Source organism: Leptodactylus fuscus, chromosome 3, assembly GCF_031893055.1.
Source record: "Leptodactylus fuscus isolate aLepFus1 chromosome 3, aLepFus1.hap2, whole genome shotgun sequence".
Taxonomy (NCBI): domain Eukaryota; kingdom Metazoa; phylum Chordata; class Amphibia; order Anura; family Leptodactylidae; genus Leptodactylus; species Leptodactylus fuscus.
In genome coordinates this window covers 90,482,274-90,500,194 of record NC_134267.1, presented here as the reverse complement: position 1 = coordinate 90,500,194, position 17,921 = coordinate 90,482,274, and the positions used below count along the sequence as shown (strand labels likewise).

At 44.2% G+C, this 17,921-nt stretch overlaps 1 protein-coding gene across 1 annotated transcript; it reads right to left on the bottom strand.

Annotated features, from left to right (window-relative positions):
• Positions 1-393: 393 nt before the first annotated feature.
• On the bottom strand, positions 394-13,959 carry ALDH8A1 (aldehyde dehydrogenase 8 family member A1). The gene is made up of 7 exons (XM_075267951.1): positions 13,822-13,959; positions 11,579-11,726; positions 9,084-9,239; positions 8,854-9,003; positions 6,964-7,220; positions 1,670-1,831; positions 394-846 (listed from the first exon to the last, which is right to left on the bottom strand). The coding sequence occupies exons 1-7, from the start codon at positions 13,957-13,959 to the stop codon at positions 394-396; spliced, it is 1,464 nt and encodes a 487-aa protein (XP_075124052.1).
• Between the last annotated feature and the right edge of the window lie 3,962 nt (positions 13,960-17,921).

Below are 17,921 nucleotides of genomic sequence, written 5' to 3'. Positions count from 1 at the left end.
CAAGCTCTCCCTATCACTCCAAAACGAAAATGAGACGAAGATGGCCGACACTTTTCTTATGAATCAGAGGTCACATGTTTTCGGCAGCCAATGGGTTTTTCCAATTTTTTTTTTCACTCCCTCCGTTGTCGTAGTTCCTGTCCCACCTCCCCTGCGCCGTTATTGGTGCAAAAAAGCGCCAGGGAAGGTGGGAGGGGATACAAATTTTTACTGCGTTTGCGGCCTGGTATTCGATTGGAATCGAATACCTCGAACGGCCTGATATTCGATCGAATAGCTACTCAATCTAACAGTGTTCGCTCATCTCTACTATATAGCAAATATATATGAAAACACAGTTAGTAAATATATTAGTTCTGAGCTTTTTTATTTTTTATTTGCAATGAGACACATTTAATGTTTTATTGTAACAGTTTTGACTTCAGTGAAGAATTCATATGAATCCTTTGCCCCCTCTCTACCCAGGCCTGATGCCTTCATACCACCAAATGGTAAATTTAGGTCCCTCACTAACCAGCAGTTGGTCCATACTAAACCTGCCTGAAGTCTCTTTGCAACACGGTGAGAGAGGCCGACATCTCTTGTCCAGATAGTCGCAGCCAGGCCATATTTGACACCATTAGCCTTGTCAATCACTTCCTCTTCTGTATCAAATGGAACCACACATGTCACAGGGCCAAAAATCTCTTCTTGCATGCAGCAGGATTCTTCCTTCAATCCAGTGATAACTGTAGGCAGCATGAAATAACCCCCCTGGTTATTGGGTGGGATGTGGAGGGGGTCCACATATTCTCCACAATTGATAGTAGCTCCTTCTGCCAATGCCTTCTTAATGTAGCCCTTTACCTGGAGACAGATCATGGTATAATGTTAGCTTTAGTTTTGGGAGAGGAGGGGTAACAGAAGTATGGCTTCTGAAGCTAGGTTCAAATGACTGAATTTATATCGCCTCAAAATCAGTCCCAAATTCCATCCAACCACAGAATCCGCAGTGCGAGGCTGATTCGGCCATGAATACGCAGTGCGAGGCTCGGGTTCATTGTGACTGGAGCCGTGAGCAAATATCAAATTCCTCTTGATATTCCTTCATGTGAACCTAGCCTAAAGCGGGCAAATATAATGGGTCGCAGCTATATGGGGTGCAGAAGTAGCAGCTATATCCAGGTCTTAGTGTATGAAAAGCCACACTGATCACATTGGTAAATGACACAAGATGAGTAAGGGAGCTGTTATTATACATATTTTGCCCAGAAGTTTATAGTTACACTTCTGCAAATATTCTTATTTCTTAGGTCTAGAGGGAAAAAAATAATTGACCCAGATCTATGAAGACTGGCATTCCTCATGCCAGTCTTCATGGCCTCTCCGCCATCGTGCGCCTCCTAAGAAATGAACCACATGTGCTTGGAGGATATCTGTATACCAGCTCATAGCTAGCGTATATTTCCCATATCATTTACTACTTATTTCTGATGTAAATGTTAATAAATCTAGTGGGGCTATTGTCATCGCTCATTCTCGCCATACCCTGTTTTTATAGCTGGCGACTGTAATATGCAGCTTTTTTGTTTTCTACTTCAAGTTCTTGAGCCTTGCCATCTGATATTAGGAATAATGACGTGTTTTAGTCACATTTATATTCTAGCTTCAGTGTACAAGATAAACTTACCTTTGCTAAATGCGTCTCACTAATCAGAGCTCCCATACTAGCTGTGGGGTCAGAGGGAATGGACACCTTCCATTTTCTTGTAGCTTCCACAAACATCTGCAGAAACTTATCATAAACTGATCTCTGAACATATATCCTGCTTGTGCAAAGACAAATCTCCCCCTGCAAAACAGTATTTAGAATAAATTCAAAATATGTTAGAGGAGCATGATAAAAGTTATTACATATCTAATATGACTTATTTATTTTAATTGTTCATTTATATTCAGCAATACCACAATCTATAAATATCCTAATATTTCTGAGGGTAGCAGTGGATATGATTTCATGCAGATTAGCGCCATCTTGTGGTAGAAATTAGCACATGCAGAAGGTAATTTGGGATAAATTCAGAACATGCAATGTATTTGATCTGAACTTATCACAATTTGTCACGCTTTGACCTTAAAGGGTTTTTTTGGGCAAAAAAGCTTCTTTTTTTCTTTTTTTTTTTTAAAAGAAGGTATTTTAGTGCTATTAGTTAATAAGTGCATCAAAATACATTTAGTGGTGATTTCTGGGGTTCTGTTGGAGTTCCTGGCACCTCTGCAATTGTTTACATGGGTAGCTTCCTGTTGTCTTAGCCTCAGATCCTCCTATCTCTCCCTAACTCTCCCTCTCTCAGACTCAGTGGCGTAACTAGGAATGGCGGGGCCCCGTGGCAAACTTTTGACATGGCCCCCCCTCCCGCCCAAACGACACCGACGTCGAAGACCTTGACCGACACCCTCCTCCGCACTTTATTATGTCCCTTAGTGGCCCCTGCACACAGTATTATGTCCCTTAGTGGCCCCTGCACACAGTATTATGCCCCATAGTGGCCCCTGCACACAGTATTATGTCCCTTAGTGGTCCCCGCACACAGTATTATCCCCCATAGTGGCCCCTGCACACAGTATTATCCCCCATAGTGGCCCCTGCACACAGTATTATCCCACATAGTGGCCCCTGCACACAGTATTATCCCCCATAGTGGCCCCTGCACACAGTATTATCCCCCATAGTGGCCCCTGCACACAGTATTTTGTCCCTTACTGGCCCCTGCACACAGTATTATCCCCCATAGTGGACACCCATAAACAATTATTATACTCTGAGGTCTTTTCAGACCCCAGAGTATAATAATCGGTGACCCGGGGGAATAAAAACATAAAAAACTACTGTTTCTTCGGCTCCTACGCTGTCTTCTCCGCTGCCGTCCTTTTGAAATGACGTCAGACGTCACATGACCTGGGACGCAGGAAGGAGGCCTGGCAGGATCGTGGAGAGGTAAGTAACAGTATTTTTTACATTCCCTTACCTCTCCCAGTCCGCCGATTTTTGCAGACCCCCAAGTATAATGATAGTATTTGTGGGGCCCGCAGTGTCACTTGCCGATCCCGGCCCTGCCAGGATCGGCAAGTAAATAGGGCCCGTAACGGCCTATTAAAAAAAAAAAAAAAACGCAGCGGTAGCGGCTGTCACCGGGCCCCCTAATGGCCCGGGCCCTGTGGCAGACACCTCCGCTGCCTCTACGGTAGTTACACCCCTGCTCAGACCCCCTCCCTGTTTTCCTGCGGACTACTAACCCTACTTACCTATCTACCTAACTCAGCCCCTCGTCACACCGCATGATACTTATCTGTCTTCTGTGTCCTGGAGATGAGTTTCTTCTGGCTTCTTCTTCTGTGGACTTCTTGCACATTTGTGATAGGCAGGATCCTTCAGCTCTTCACTTCTGCTAGCAATTGCGCAATAGAGCTAGAATCACTGGCTCTATTGTGCAGGTGCTGGAAGGAACTGATGTTTCATGAAGACAGGTAAGTATGAAGGGGACTGGGGCCAGGGGGAGTATTGGTGACATTATGTTTCTGGAAACGGGGAAACCGAACATCACTGGATTATCAGAAAGTGTGCCTGGGGCAGTCACATGACCGCTATAGCGATCTAGGTAATTTTTTTTATTTATTTTTTTTAAACTAAGCAAATTCGAATTTAGGAGGGAGGAAGGGGTTTAGTTTAGGGATCAATTTTTATTTTATCCCAGACAATCACTTTAATGACAAATTTAAAAAATTGACAATCCCTATATAAAAAACTTCCAGTAGTAATAAAGACTGATGGATAAATTAAATGTTAAATAAGATCCTTTGACTAACTTGACTTTATTATTATTCTCCTCTGCACTGAACTTGCTACACTAAGATCTGCAAAACAATCACATGTTCATGCACCTACCGTCAAACTGTGACATGTGGAAAGTAGATATTGTTTGATAAAAGTCAGTGCTGTGAGAGGACTGTGCGATGCCTCCTGTTCATCGGCGGGCCAGTTATCACCAATTGTCACAAACTGAGAGGGACTCAGAATTTTTCACTATGGCAGATCTTTATGTGTCAAGATATCAGGATTGTTCTACATTGTGTGTCCTAGTGGTTGGGCGATCAATGACAAACTGGAATGACAACATGGGAGTGAACCTCCGCATGGACTGAACGCCTTATAGTAAGAATAGCACATTGTGATCTATTCTGTAAGTGAAATTGAATGACGCATCCCAAATCTAGGGCGTCAAACAGTGTTCACACAAACTATCAAAAGGCGTTTGCACGACATTGGGCTTTGAGCCAGACATCCTGCTACAGGTGTCCACTGACCTCATGTACTGTTATCAGAGGCTATCAAGCATTCAGCATGACAACCATTATTAACCTCAATGATAGCGTGCAAGTGGGTGTATTTCTACACATGGCCATACTTGAGTTTGAATAAATTGAGATGTTATGGATATTTGGCTTCCATTAACATGTCTATCGATTCTATGATAGCCTTTGAATTCCTAGGCTCTTCCTTCTTGGTGTTGCAATTCCAATGTTGAGGATTTACTGGAACTACAGGAACTGCCAATGATGACATGATCCTGCATGAAGTGTAATATTCCCAAAATAGGTTTAATATTAAGATCAAGGAGCACTACTTTTGTCTGCAGTAAAGTGAAAGCTATATGGGTTGTTAAATAGGACACAAAGCAGTGGCGTAACTACTGCAGAGGCAGCAGAGGCAGCTGCCACAGGGCCCGACACTTCACGGGGCCCGGGCCCCCTGACGTGTCAATATGCAAAATTTTTTTATTTTTTTTTACTTCTTCAACTTCTCGACCCCCCCCCCCCTCCCCCCACCTCCTCTCCGGTGGGTGGAGGGGGGGACAGTCTGACCGGCGGTCTGGTGACCTATTTTTTAGCCTATGTGGGGTGTTCGTTTTTCACCCTGCATAGGCAGAAGACTGTGCAGGACCTTCCACAGTGTCTCCTCCCTCAGCGTGCGTCCTAACGCTAGGGGGCGGAGACTTAGTTTGCAGAAAGACGAAGGGCCCAGGGGAGTTCATTTTTAGAAGCCAGCAGCAGCACTGAGCGCTTGTGAAGGCAGCGCTGACTGGCTTGTGAAGACAGAGCGTGCGTCCAGAATGGAGAGGTGAAAGTGAATGACGGTCACCTTTTCATGCAGGACAGGATGTACAGCTGTGCTGCAGCTCCCTGCCCTGCTCCTGTCTTCATTACAATTATAATAAGTGTACTGCCTGGGGAAAAAAGAGAACAAGTTCCACATTCAGTACCTGTGAAGAGTGTTTTAAGTGAGAACACTCTTCACTGACACTGAATGTGGAACTTATCTTCTTTTTCCCCAAGCAGTAAACTTATTACAGTTCTTAAAGGGGTATTTCAATAAAGGAGTTGTTCAGGGAACCAGGGCATGTGTAGTTTTATATACCACTAGAAAGCAGCCAGTGCGCTGAATTCAGCACACTGTCGGCTTTCTCTTGGTACATAAAGCCAAACAGTGTTTTTTTTTATGGTGGTATCCCCTCTTGGTCTCCGATTATTATACTCTGGGGTCTCAAAAGACGCCAGAGTATAATAATTGTTCATGGGCGTCCAGAGTGGGCCATAATAGTGTGTACAGGGGCCACTATGGGGAATAATAGCGCAGGAATGTGTGTGGGGGAGGGGCGGTCGGCATCTTCGGTGGGCGTCAGTCAGGGGGCCCCATGTCAAAAGTTCGCCACGGGGCCCCGCCATTCCTAGTTACGCCACTGATACAAAGCTTGGTATGGTCAGCATATATGACCCCAAAATCATGAGGTCATGTATGTAGTGACCAGGGATCCCACCAAACAGACTCTGCTGAACCAGAAGGCCATTCATTAGCCAGAGACAACATAAATATGTTAGAGGCCACAGCCACTTCTGTCTACTGAGAATAAAACTGGACACCAAATATAAAATAATTATCAGAGAACAGAAATTCTACTGTCACAGTAACCAATTCTTTTAACATAGTGGAATAATTGCTATATACCCCTAAATACCACTTTAGGCTGAGGCCCTACAGCACAGAAAAGCTCCTTTTTTGTTTCAGATTGTGCTGCGTTTTTGAGCAGAAAGCAGAAGTCTAATGGCTTCTTAGATATTTCCCATTCCATCTGTAGACACTACTAGGTTTGGCTACAAAAAACGCAGCATAATCTTCGGTCAAAAAAAGAAGGATTTCTGAAATGTGGGGCCCTTAAAGGGGTTTTCCCCAACTGCTCAGACGACCACTGATTAGGAGAACGAGGACCCCGTGTCTCCCATTCATGCACACCACTCCATTCATTTCAATGGGAGTGCCAGAGATAATAGTACAGCACTTGGCTATCTCCAGTACTCCCATTAAAATGAATGGAGCAGAGCACACGCTTCCCAACCACCACTCCATTCAGATTAGTCAGACCCTCACTGATCTGCAAGTTATCCCCTATACTAAGCATAGGGAATAACCTGCTTTGTGGAAAATCCCCTTTAAGAGCTGAATGACCAAGTCATGTGATATAAAGATGTCCAAGCGATAACTCAGGTAACCCACCTATATGATGGTGACCTCAGGAAACACTACATGCAGGGACTAGTTAGTTACTTGCCTTCCAGGTTCCCTATATGAAAAGGTTGCAAACACTGATGTCTATAAACACTTCTGAGTTGAGAATGTAAGATATCTGCCATCTGGTGGCCATTGATGATACTGCATATTTTAATTTGCTTTATTATTATTATTATTATTTTTTTCTTGGTAAAAATGTTTTAGTTTGATCAAAACCCATGAAAGAGCATAAATTCTCATCAGATTAAACTGGCCTGATGGCCTTATGTGCACATTTCTTTATCTTTGAAAATGATATGGTCCTAAACAACAGAAACAGAAGTGATATGTTTTGATTGATCAATATACAAACCACTCACCTGGTTAGAAAAACTTGACCGTACAGTGGTAGTAACACAGTCTTCTAGGTTTGCATCTTCAAAGACTATAGCTGGGTTCTTGCCTCCAAGTTCTAATGACAGCTTCTTGCAATAGGGGGCGCTCTTTTCTATTATGCGCTGAGCAGTCACAGTACTTCCAGTAAAGGAGATAATGGGCACATCAGGATGACACACAAGAGCCTCTCCTGCTCTTGGGCCTGTGCCGAACACTATGTTAACAACTCCTGGTGGGACACCTAGAACAATGTAAAAGATCAACTGCAAAGTAATCACCATTACGTCCTAGTCAACCTTTCCTCCTGGGACAGTAGTCCTTATCATATTTATATATCTACTTCAGATGCTGTGTAGCACTCCCTGGACAGAGAAGTGGGGGATGGACTGGACAGGAGTGGGGTACAGAGAGTAAGACATCAGCCGTTACCTATTGGAATAATCCAATAAGTAGCAGCCTAACATTAAAGATGTTTGGCCTGAACTAGAAGTGTTATTATTACTTGTCACCCACAAAACACTATAATAAGTAGCGGGCCAGAGGAAGTGAGTAACAATAACAGTTATACTCACCTTACCTCACCTCTCCTGAGCATCCTTGCAGCGTCTGATGGTCCCCTGACATCCTCTTTGGGCCTTCTGTGGTGAGCCCTGATGTCACTCACCACAGAGTCTCCGCCAGAGGTCTAAACAGGATACCAAGGGAGCCCTGGACACCTTGAGTATGCCATGGAGAGGTGAGAGAAGGTGAATATAACTGTTTGTCATTTTTGCTCACCTCTCCTGGGTTTCTACTTATTATAGTGCTGGACTCCAACCCAAAAGTTTTGAGTTGGAGAACAACTGGAGAGTTGGAGAATTTAGTTTGATCTGCATCGGTTTGCTCATTCCAAACTAACATATCACTGTGTGGGGTAATATTATATGTTGAGCATTAAAAAGGGGAATTATATTTTGTGGATTCAGTAAAGGGGACAATATACTGTGTGGGTCGCAATAAAGTGAGCAATATACAGTGGGACCAATAAAGTGTGCATTATACTGTGTGTGGGTCAGTAAAGGGGGCATTATACTGTGTCTGGGCCAAGTAAGGGGATTTTTGTGAACTGCAAATAGAGGGCAGTGAAGTTAGGAGGGGGGTATGTCCTAAAATTTTAAGGGGAACCCATCATGCAACAATTACTGATTCACCCTGACACTCAATCCACTAATATTGATGAAAGGAGTTGCATTACAATACCTAGTGTGTCACAACCGCAATTTCCAATCGTAAGAATGTTGAGCGGTGTTTGACTAAAAGTGTTGGTCGGTTGGTATAACTAAGGTGGGGGCCCACTTGGACATGTTTGCCCCCCATGCTGAATTCCTAGCTATGATTCTTATTGAATGTTTGCACTTTATTGTTAGTTTGGTTATTTATGTGACTACTGTATGTATTTATTTATTAATTTATTTTCATTTGATCTTGTTATTAGGTGGCAAAGCGGCATATGGCAGGACCTTGTTCCATTTCAACGGTATGGAGAAGTACAGATGTGTCACCTGGTGGAACAACTAATATATGCCCACCACGGAGGCTGTGACTGGCATCTAGTGGCACGTTATGTTAGGTTTAGTGTGAACAAGGTTCTACATATGGTTATTAACTTGTCAGTAAAGCTGTGGCTGACCCCTTTTTGCCCCAAATCAGGGGTATTTTTATTTAAGATAATGGATATAATAAGAGGGAAGTGGACTTTAGTAAGTGTCTGTACAGTGGGTCAGCGACAAGCCCACAAGGGGCACCAATACTCGCTTTCACTTAAGCACTTAATCCTTACAAGTGTCTATCGCTTCTCACAGATGTCTTTGTAACAATTCCTTATATACAAATACCTGCTTCACTCAGATATTGGCACATCATCCATGCAGTGACTGAGGTCATCTCACTTGGCTTTGCCACCACTGTATTTCCGCATGCTATAGCTGGGGCAATCTTCCAGGTCAGCAAGTATAGGGGAAGGTTCCACGGACTGATGAGTCCGGCTGCCAGAAAGAATCACAGGTAAGGAAGACCAGTGTAAAGTAATGAAGAACCCAGCCAACCTGTAGTTTATGAATATTACCAACTCCAATGGGGGTGCGCATAGTGTAGTTCATGCAGTTCAGGTGGTCCATGTGTGTGCACTCTGTGGTGTGATGCAGGATGGAGGAGGCAAAGAACCGCAAGTTGTACACAGAACGTGGTATATCCACAGTACGTGCAAACGTAACAGTTTTACCTGAAAAGTAAGAAAATGGGTTTACTTTAAAAAAAAAGATCTGAAGGACATTGGTATAATTTCAGACATTACCACCAGGCATACCTCCCAACTTTTGAACAGAAAGAGGGACAAAATGTGTGGTGCGCATAGCGTGCAGCAGCAAATTTACCCCACCCACTTTTATGTTGACTCCGCCCATTCTCTTTCATTTTTCATGTACCCCAACACAGTATAATCCTCCTACAGTCACCCGTACATTATATGTCTCCACATTGTAATGTTCCCTTCCAACTGCCCCACAGTATTAAGTCCCTCTCCTGGTGCCCCAGTTTAAACATGAAACTGTATCAGCTGGAGGGCGACATAGCAATGGGGGTAGTTGGAGGGGGCAATAAATAAATGGCAGATGAAGTGGGACATTAAACAGTGGGCAACTAGAAGCAGACATTAAACCGTAGGGGTAGCTGGAGGGTGACATTAAACTGGGGGCAACTAGAGGCAGACAGGTCCCCTTCCAGCTCTTCCTGCGGTTCAATGCCCTCTCAAGTTGTCCCCCAGTTTAAGTGCCCCCTTTATCTGCTCCATTTCATATCCCCTCCTCCATCTCTGCCCCTGGTTTCATCTCCCCTCTCCATTTCTCCCTCAGTTTCATATCCCCTTTCATCTGCTCCCAGTTTAATGTCCCCCCTCCATCTCTGCCCCCAGTATAATGACAAACAGACACACACACACACACACTCTCTCTCTCTCTCTCTCCATCCTGCATCTCAGATCCCCCTTCCCCCTCCCTTCTCAGTATCTTACACAGATCTCTTCTCTCTTCAATGCACGGGACACTGACACGCCCACCTAGTCATGTGACCGTGTGATGTCACACAAGGTCCTTGAACCAAAGTAAAGCGTTCCTCCGATCACCCCAGCCTCTTATCTGTTATAAGAATAGGCGGTGATGGGAGGAATGATTGATCAGTAAATCATTAAAGGGACATAGCGGGACATGTAGGGAGCGGCGCGGGACAGCAGGACAGGGGTAGGAAAGCGCGAGTGTCCTGCGGGACGGTTGGGTGGTATGTATAAGGGAAATGTGAAATAATAAAGTGAAGTAATAAACCAAGTACAATAATATTTTTGAGAACTTGACATCAGTTTATTGCATGTAGTTTCTGGGAAATGTAGCTAACCAGAATGACATGTCTTTTCATACATGGGTGAAGCATTTAGGAGCACATTCTACATTTGCTGCAGATACCTTTGAGAGGAAATGTTTGATGTAGCGTACAGGCAGAGGCGTGTAGGCTGCTTTTTTAGGAAATACCCATGCACATTTTATTTTAGTAGATTTAGTGCACACCAACTTAGATTTTATGCAAACTCATTTCCTTTAGCATACAAGTAACTTTCCCTGTTTGGGATTTTGCAGGCATAAAGAATTCTTTTGTGACTCATTTCTGACCCATTAATGCAACACCTTTAAATGTGCTTGCAAATAAAGTGGTTTTTACCTTGTGTGATGGCTTAGGCTTACAGCATTTGTTTTATTAAGCATGGGGGTCTATAGTGATATACAATGAGCTTTAACATTAGATTCCAGTAACACATGGCATAATGCTTATATGTTATATGGTTGTCATGTTAATAGGAAATGCTGCACTTGGATAAAGTCATCACATAGGACGATGCTAACTGTACATACTCACTGTACGTGTGATAATAACTGTATCACTCTGTACCACTTTTGAGATTAATTTTCTCCTACTGCCCCCACCCACGTTACATGGCTGCTGACTCAATACCATAGTGGACTAAGCAATATTGTATCATCATGTGAAGGCCTTATAGTCTTATAGGAATGAAGAATTCTAAACATCAATGGACTTTAAGCCCTGTTCACACGGGGCAAGAAGGGGCAGATTTTGGCACGGAATCCATGTCATTATCCACCCCCTCACGATGGTGGTCTATGTAGACCGCTAGCGTTCTTTTTTCCACTAGTGGCATGTTGCCGATAGCAGAAAAAGGAAACGAGCTGCCCTTTCTTCAGGCGGATTACAAGGCTGAATCAGCAGCGGTGTCCGCCTCTCGCCTTCAGACTAGGCCCATTCATTTGGGCCTAATGTGCAGCGGAAAGCCGTGGCGGGATGCCGTGCACTGCACCGGCATCCCGGTGAGGAGGCCGCAACGGAATATGCACACGCATAATCACGTGTAAACTAGTCCTTAGTCTTCCATGGTAGCAATGAGCAGTGCTAGAAACTTGTCCATGTAGTCCTAGCACCAGAGGGTCTCATACTTTGAAGTAAGAGGCTTTACATAGCTAGAGACAGGAAGATGTATACATAAAAAATATCCTCTTTCACCTTGGTCTTTAGATTCTGCTTGTGCAAACTCCTCCAAGTGGTTTTCAATAAGGTCTGCGAGCTTGTTCATGACTCTTGATCTGTCCTGGGGTCTCCAAGAAGACCAGATAGGGAATGCAGTTTTAGCAGCACTGACTGCAGCACCAACCTGTTCAGGAGAAGACACATTAGGTCATACATTGTTGCCAGAAGTTATTAATTCACACTAGGCTCACACCTACATTGGACTTTCCGTTCTTCAGCTTAGTTTGGGAACCTGAAGAACGGAAACCTAATCTGATTAAAAAGCGATTACCTGTAGACCCCACAGACTTATGACGGAGTCTGCTGGGTTTCCGCTTGAAAATGTTTTCAAGCGCAGTCAGGGACGGAAACCTCAATGCTAGTGTGAACCTAGCCTTACTATTGCAAACTGTTTTCTAAATTCATATTCACTTATATTATCTAGATAATGAATGTTTGAGGGGTCTGACTGCTTCAAATTGAGAGTTCTTGTTTGGTTCTGAAAGGCCTTACTCTCCAGCCATAACATAGGCCATTTAATGATCCTTTGCTCATCGTTTGGACCTAACCTACCATGCACATAGGGCATATACCAGAACAATGAGTAAACACATATAACAATTGCTACACTTATCCCTTACACCGAGGCCCTAGACCTTTGACATTGGTTTCACACATATCACAAGACAAACTTAAAACAGGTGTCCAGAATGTTGACGTTGATGACTTATCTTCTCCTAAATAGCTGATCATGGGGGTGCAGTATGTCGGATCCTCACCAATCTGATATGGAAGTCCTGTCTTAAGGGTAGGTTAAAAGACTGGACAACCCCTTTAAGTTAACGGTTTCTAATTGTTCTCAGTAGAGATGAGCGAACAGTAAAATGTTCGATATTCGTTTCGAGTAGCCCCTCAATATTCGACTACTCGAATCGAATATCGAATCCTATTATACTCTATGGGGGGAAAATGCTCGTTTCAGGGGTAGGCAACGTTCGATCAAATTATACTTACCAAGTCCACGAGTGAGGGTCGGGCTGGATCCTCCGAGAAATCTTCTCCGTGCAGCGACCCCGCGGCGTCTTCCGGCTCTGAATTCACTCTGCCAGGCATCGGGCCTGGGCAGAGCCGACTGCGCATGTCCACACTACAAGCAGACATGCGCAGTCGGCTCTGCCCAGGCCCGATGCCTGACAGAGTGAATTCAGAGCCGGAAGACGCCGCGGGGACACTGCGCAGAGAAGACTTCTAAAGGTAGGAGAAGAACCAGCGTTGATTGGCCGACTGTATAGCATTCCAGCATGCTGGTTCTGCATCAAACTTTTACATTCGAATAGCGAGTGGTACTCGATCGAGTATGAGTATTTCGAATACCGTAGTATTCGATTGAATATCTACTCAATTGAGTACTACTCGCTCATCTCTAGTCCTCAGGGTCTAAAAAGGTGAAATAAGCCTGTGAGCCATTGCAGTGCTGTGGTGTATGCTAGTGCTATATAAGAAATGGGAATTAACCTGTTAATACCTTAAAGAGGACCTTTCACCATATCTGGGCACAGGCAGTGTTATATACTGCCAGAAAGCTGACAGTGCGCTGAATTCAGCGCACTGTCGGCTTTCCCGATCCGTGCCCGGTGTAAAGCGCTATCGGTCCCGGTACCGTAGCGCTTTACAGTCAGAAGGGCGTTTCTGACCATTAGCCAGAGACGTCCTTCTGCCTCGCGGCGCCTATCGCGCTGTTCTGTGGAGCCGGGAGGAACGCCCCCTCCCTCTCCTGATAATGCTAGTCTACGGACAAGCTGTGTGAGCAGAGGGAGGGGGCGTTCCGGCTCCACAGCACAGCGCGATTGGCGCCGCGAGGCAGAACGACGTCTCTGGCTAATGGTCAGAAACGCCCTTCTGACCATAGAAGAGCTACGGTACCGGACCGTAAGCTCTTCACACCAGGCACAGATCGGGAAAGCCGACAGTGCGCTGAATTCAGCGCACTGTCAGCTTTCTGGCAGTATATAGAACTGCCTGTGCCCGGATATGGTGAAAGGTCCTCTTTAACACCTTATTTTGTGGAATTGATATGATATGAAGAACAAGATTGTTTTTTCTTTATGTTATTGTATACATGACATTTGCTTACAAAACAGAAAAAGGCAATGTAACTTTGATAACTAAAGTTAATAGTGTGCACATTGCCCTAGTGTATCACATTAAACAACTAATATTATTGCAGCCAGGCTCCTCACCTCCTCCTTGTCACTGTCAGGCACTTTGCAGTAGACTTCACCTGTAGAAGGATCATATGAATTGATGTAGGATTTAGTTGAGACAAATTTTCCACCAATGTAGTTTTGCAGCTGCAGAAAAGCCTGTTTAGTCTCCATGTTAACAGGAAAGAGACAAGTCCTATGCCCAAGGTTTAGAAAACAGGTTAATAACTCTGGAATTTGATCTGTAAAGTTCAGCAGGAGAAACTCCTCCCCGCTCAGCAAATATACAGCTGGGAAATAGTAACTGCACCTTCACCTATTCCAGCCATAGAGTAAGCAAAAAATACATAACGGTCTAGGTGTCATAGAGCCTGAAGACCTGGAATTGTAACATTGCAATTGGTAGTTATATTATACTGATATATGATGTATAATGAAGGTAGTATGCATTTTAGATTGTTTCATAGCTTGCTGTATACCATAACTTTTTGACAGCTAAGTGCAAATATTAAAAAAATAACATAAGCATGCAAACAGTATCTGGGTTTTTTTTTATATAATCAAACAGTAGGTCTAATAAAATGGTTAAATTAGCACAATGAATATTACCATCTTATAAACCATCAGTAATGTGTTTGCCAAGAAAACTCCTAAAATCTTGAAATATTGCTGCTACTGGATTGGGCAGTGGACAAGCAAGAGAAGTGGAACTAGGAAACCTTTGTGCAAGTGCTACCAATAAGAATGTGATTGTCAACAGCAACACTACTTCTGGTTATGGTGGCACAGCTATTACCCGCAGGATTGTTGTACTTCCTCAGAATGAAGATTATGTTTTCGAATTACTTAGGTGCTCATCTGAGCCACAGTAAGATATTGCATCCAAGTGTGATATGATCTTGAGTCAGGTTTCTGTGTCTTCCTCCTCCTATATAACATATAATTTACCACAGGGCTTTCACTGACATAGATCCCTGGAAGTCATGAGGCCTTTGCTGAGAAATCAGCAGTCTTTCTACTTTTTCTGATGAGCTGGATGAAAACAAGCAGAGGAGGAAGACATGACTGTTAGTGATGGAAGTAGTAGTGGTCTGGTAGGGTAGCTAGAGAGAAATCTGAAGGGGGAAATTATGAGGGTATGCAGGTATCCCATGAACATAACGTGTCATAAAAAAAGCAGGGATGATGATATTGCCGATGATGATTCTTTTGCAGATAGGACCTGGCAACCAGGTCAGGGTGAGAAGATGATAACAGGTGAATGGGGTGGTGGCACTGCTGACACTAATGATTCCAGCCAATGTGCAGGCCCAACATCCACAAAGTGTGCCTGGGGGTAAAATCACAGTGGGTGAGGGGTGGTGGCACTTATGGTGGTAGCGGCAGACATGTTTTTGATACTGCTGTTGTTGGCGCTAGCAGCTTTTTTGTATATTGCCAAACAATAAATCCATGGCAATGTGCAAGATCTGCAAGCAGAAACTTATCTATGGCCACGCAGGAACAAATGTAGGTTTAACAACTCCATGTACTCGCATGATGTACCATCATCTTATTTGGCAAAATAGACTTGACAGTTGCACTGGCAGAGCAAAGGAGCAAGACTGTTCTACTTATTCTCTTTGTACTCTTGCTTGTAGACAGGCCACATCTACATCAAGCACATAGTCGTCGCTTTTATCATCATCATCATCACCGCTTTCTCTTCCTCCTCTTCCACTCCGTCAGTTGTCCATAAGGAAGTGTGTGTCCAGGAAGCAGCAATATGGGCCCAGTCATCCCACAGTTTTGCAGCTTAACTCGTTCCTGGCCAATCTGGTGCCGCTGTACAGTCATGGCCAAAAGTTTTGAGAATGACACAAATCTTATATTTTCACATGATCTGCTGCCCTCTGGTTTTTATGTGTGTTTGTCAGATGTTTTTATCACATACAGAAATATAATTGCAATCATATTATGAGTAATAAAAGCTTATATTGACAGAATGAGTTAATGCAGCAAGTCAATATTTGCAGTGTTGACCCTTCTTCTTCAGCACCTCTGCAATTCTCCCTGGCATGCTCTCAATCAACTTCTGGACCAAATCCTGACTGATAGCAGTCCATTATTGCACAATCAATGCTTGCATTTTGTCAGAATTTGTAGGTTTTTGTTTGTCCACCCGTCTCTTGATGATTGACCACAAGTTCTCAATGGGATTAAGATCTGGGGAGTTTCCAGGCCATAGACCCAAAATCTCTATGTTTTGTTCCCTGAGCCATTTAGTTATCACCTTTGCTTTATGGCAAGGTGCTCCATCATGCTGGAAAAGGCATTGTTGATCGCCAAACTGCTCTTGGACGGTTGGGAGAAGTTGATCTTGGAGGACATTCTGGTACCATTCTTTATTCATGGCTGTGTTTTTAGGCAAGACTGTGAGAGAGCCGATTCCCTTGGCTGAGAAGCAACCACACACATGAATGGTTTCAGGATGCTTTACAGTTGGCATGAGACAAGACTGGTGGTAGCGCTCACCTTGTCTTCTCCGAATAAGCCGTTTTCCAGATGTCCCAAACAATCGAAAAGGGGAATCATCAGAGAAAATGACTTTACCCCAGTCCTCAGCAGTCCACTCCCTGTACCTTTTGCAGAATATCAGTCTGTCCCTGATGTTTTTTCTGGAGAGAAGTGGCTTCTTTGCTGCCCTCCTTGAGACCAGGCCTTGCTCCAAGAGTCTCCACCTCACAGTGCGTGCAGATGCACTCACACCTGCCTGCTGCCATTCCTGAGCAAGCTCTGCACTGCTGGTAGCCCGATCCCACAGCTGAAACACTTTTAAGAGACGGTCCTGGCGCTTGCTGGTCTTTCTTGGGCGCCCTGGAGCCTTTTTGCCAACAATGGAACCTCTCTCCTTGAAGTTCTGATGCGATAGATTGTTGACTGAGGTGCAATCTTTCTAGCTGTGATAATCTTCCCTGTTAGGCCATTTTTGTGCAGTGCAATGATGACTGCACATGTTTCTTTAGAGATAACCATGGTTAACAGAAGAGAAACAATGATGCCAAGCAACAGCCTCCTTTTAAAGTATCCAGTGGTGTCATTCTTACTTAATCATGACAGATTGATCTCCAGCCCTGTCCTCATCAACACCCACACCTGTGTTTATGGAGCAATCACTGAAACGATGTTAGCTGGTCTTTTTAAGGCAGGGCTGCAATGATGTTGAAATGTGTTTTGGGGGATAAAGTTAATTTTCTATGCAAATATTGACATTGCAAGTAATTGCTGTTAAGCTGATCACTCTTGATAACATTCTGGAGTATATGCAAATTGCCATTAGAACAACTGAAGCAGTAGACTTTGTAACAATTAATATTTGTATCATTCTGAAAACTTTTGGCCATGACTGTACTTGCTGCCGCGCCATTTAGTAGAATTCAGTTTGTTTTACCAACTGATGGCATGTTCTCAACCTCGATGGAAGGTACCTAGCTGCCATTGTTTCTCTGTCCCTACTTATATCGCTCTTGTGTCAGAGAATGTCTGCCTTTCCTTGGATATGTCACGTCTGGACAAGGACAATACATGGTTTTCACGGTACACTGAATCAATGTTCTGTTGAGCAGCGGCCACAGTCCAGAAACGCAACAAGGCCAGGTGCTAGTTCCACCCTGTTTGTACCAACACTGTTCCAACATCATCCATCTCTTTTGGATCCTCCTCTGTTCCATGCCCTGTCACCATCTTCACCTGTGCAACGCATTGCTTCCACTCCTTCCTGTCCACCCTTGTTTCCCCCTATGCCCAAACAGCAGCACAAGATGGGGTATTCCTGCCCCTGTGTACTGTTAGGACAAGTGGAACTTTTAATAAACTAACAAGTTGCCCTCCCATAAAAGGTCCAGGAGACCTCCCCCTCCCTGTGTTTTTTTCTGTCCTGTTACCAGGACAGGTGGAGGGAGAGGTCTCCTCCTCTCCCACAGATTTAAAATCCTTTGGAATCTTTATCTAGGTCCCCTTCTCCCTTTGGTCTTACCTGGGGGTTTGGGGTTTCTTTCCCGGCATCTGTGCGGCCTCTCCCCCATCCTGGGTAGAGATGCTCCGGCGTCCGGGGGGGGGGGAGAGGGAGAGCGAGGCGGCATCTCTGCTGATGTCTT

Bases quoted from the DNA above. Each gene is read 5' to 3' on its own strand.
- ALDH8A1 (XM_075267951.1), bottom strand. From the start codon at position 13,959: ATGGAGACTAAACAGGCTTTTCTGCAGCTGCAAAACTACATTGGTGGA. The intron at 11,727-13,821 runs GTGAGGAGCCTG...TCTCCTGAACAG, and splicing joins CTGACAGTGACAAGGAGGAG to GTTGGTGCTGCAGTCAGTGC. The intron at 9,240-11,578 runs GTGAAAGAGGAT...CTTACTTTTCAG, and splicing joins AGCAGAATCTAAAGACCAAG to GTAAAACTGTTACGTTTGCA.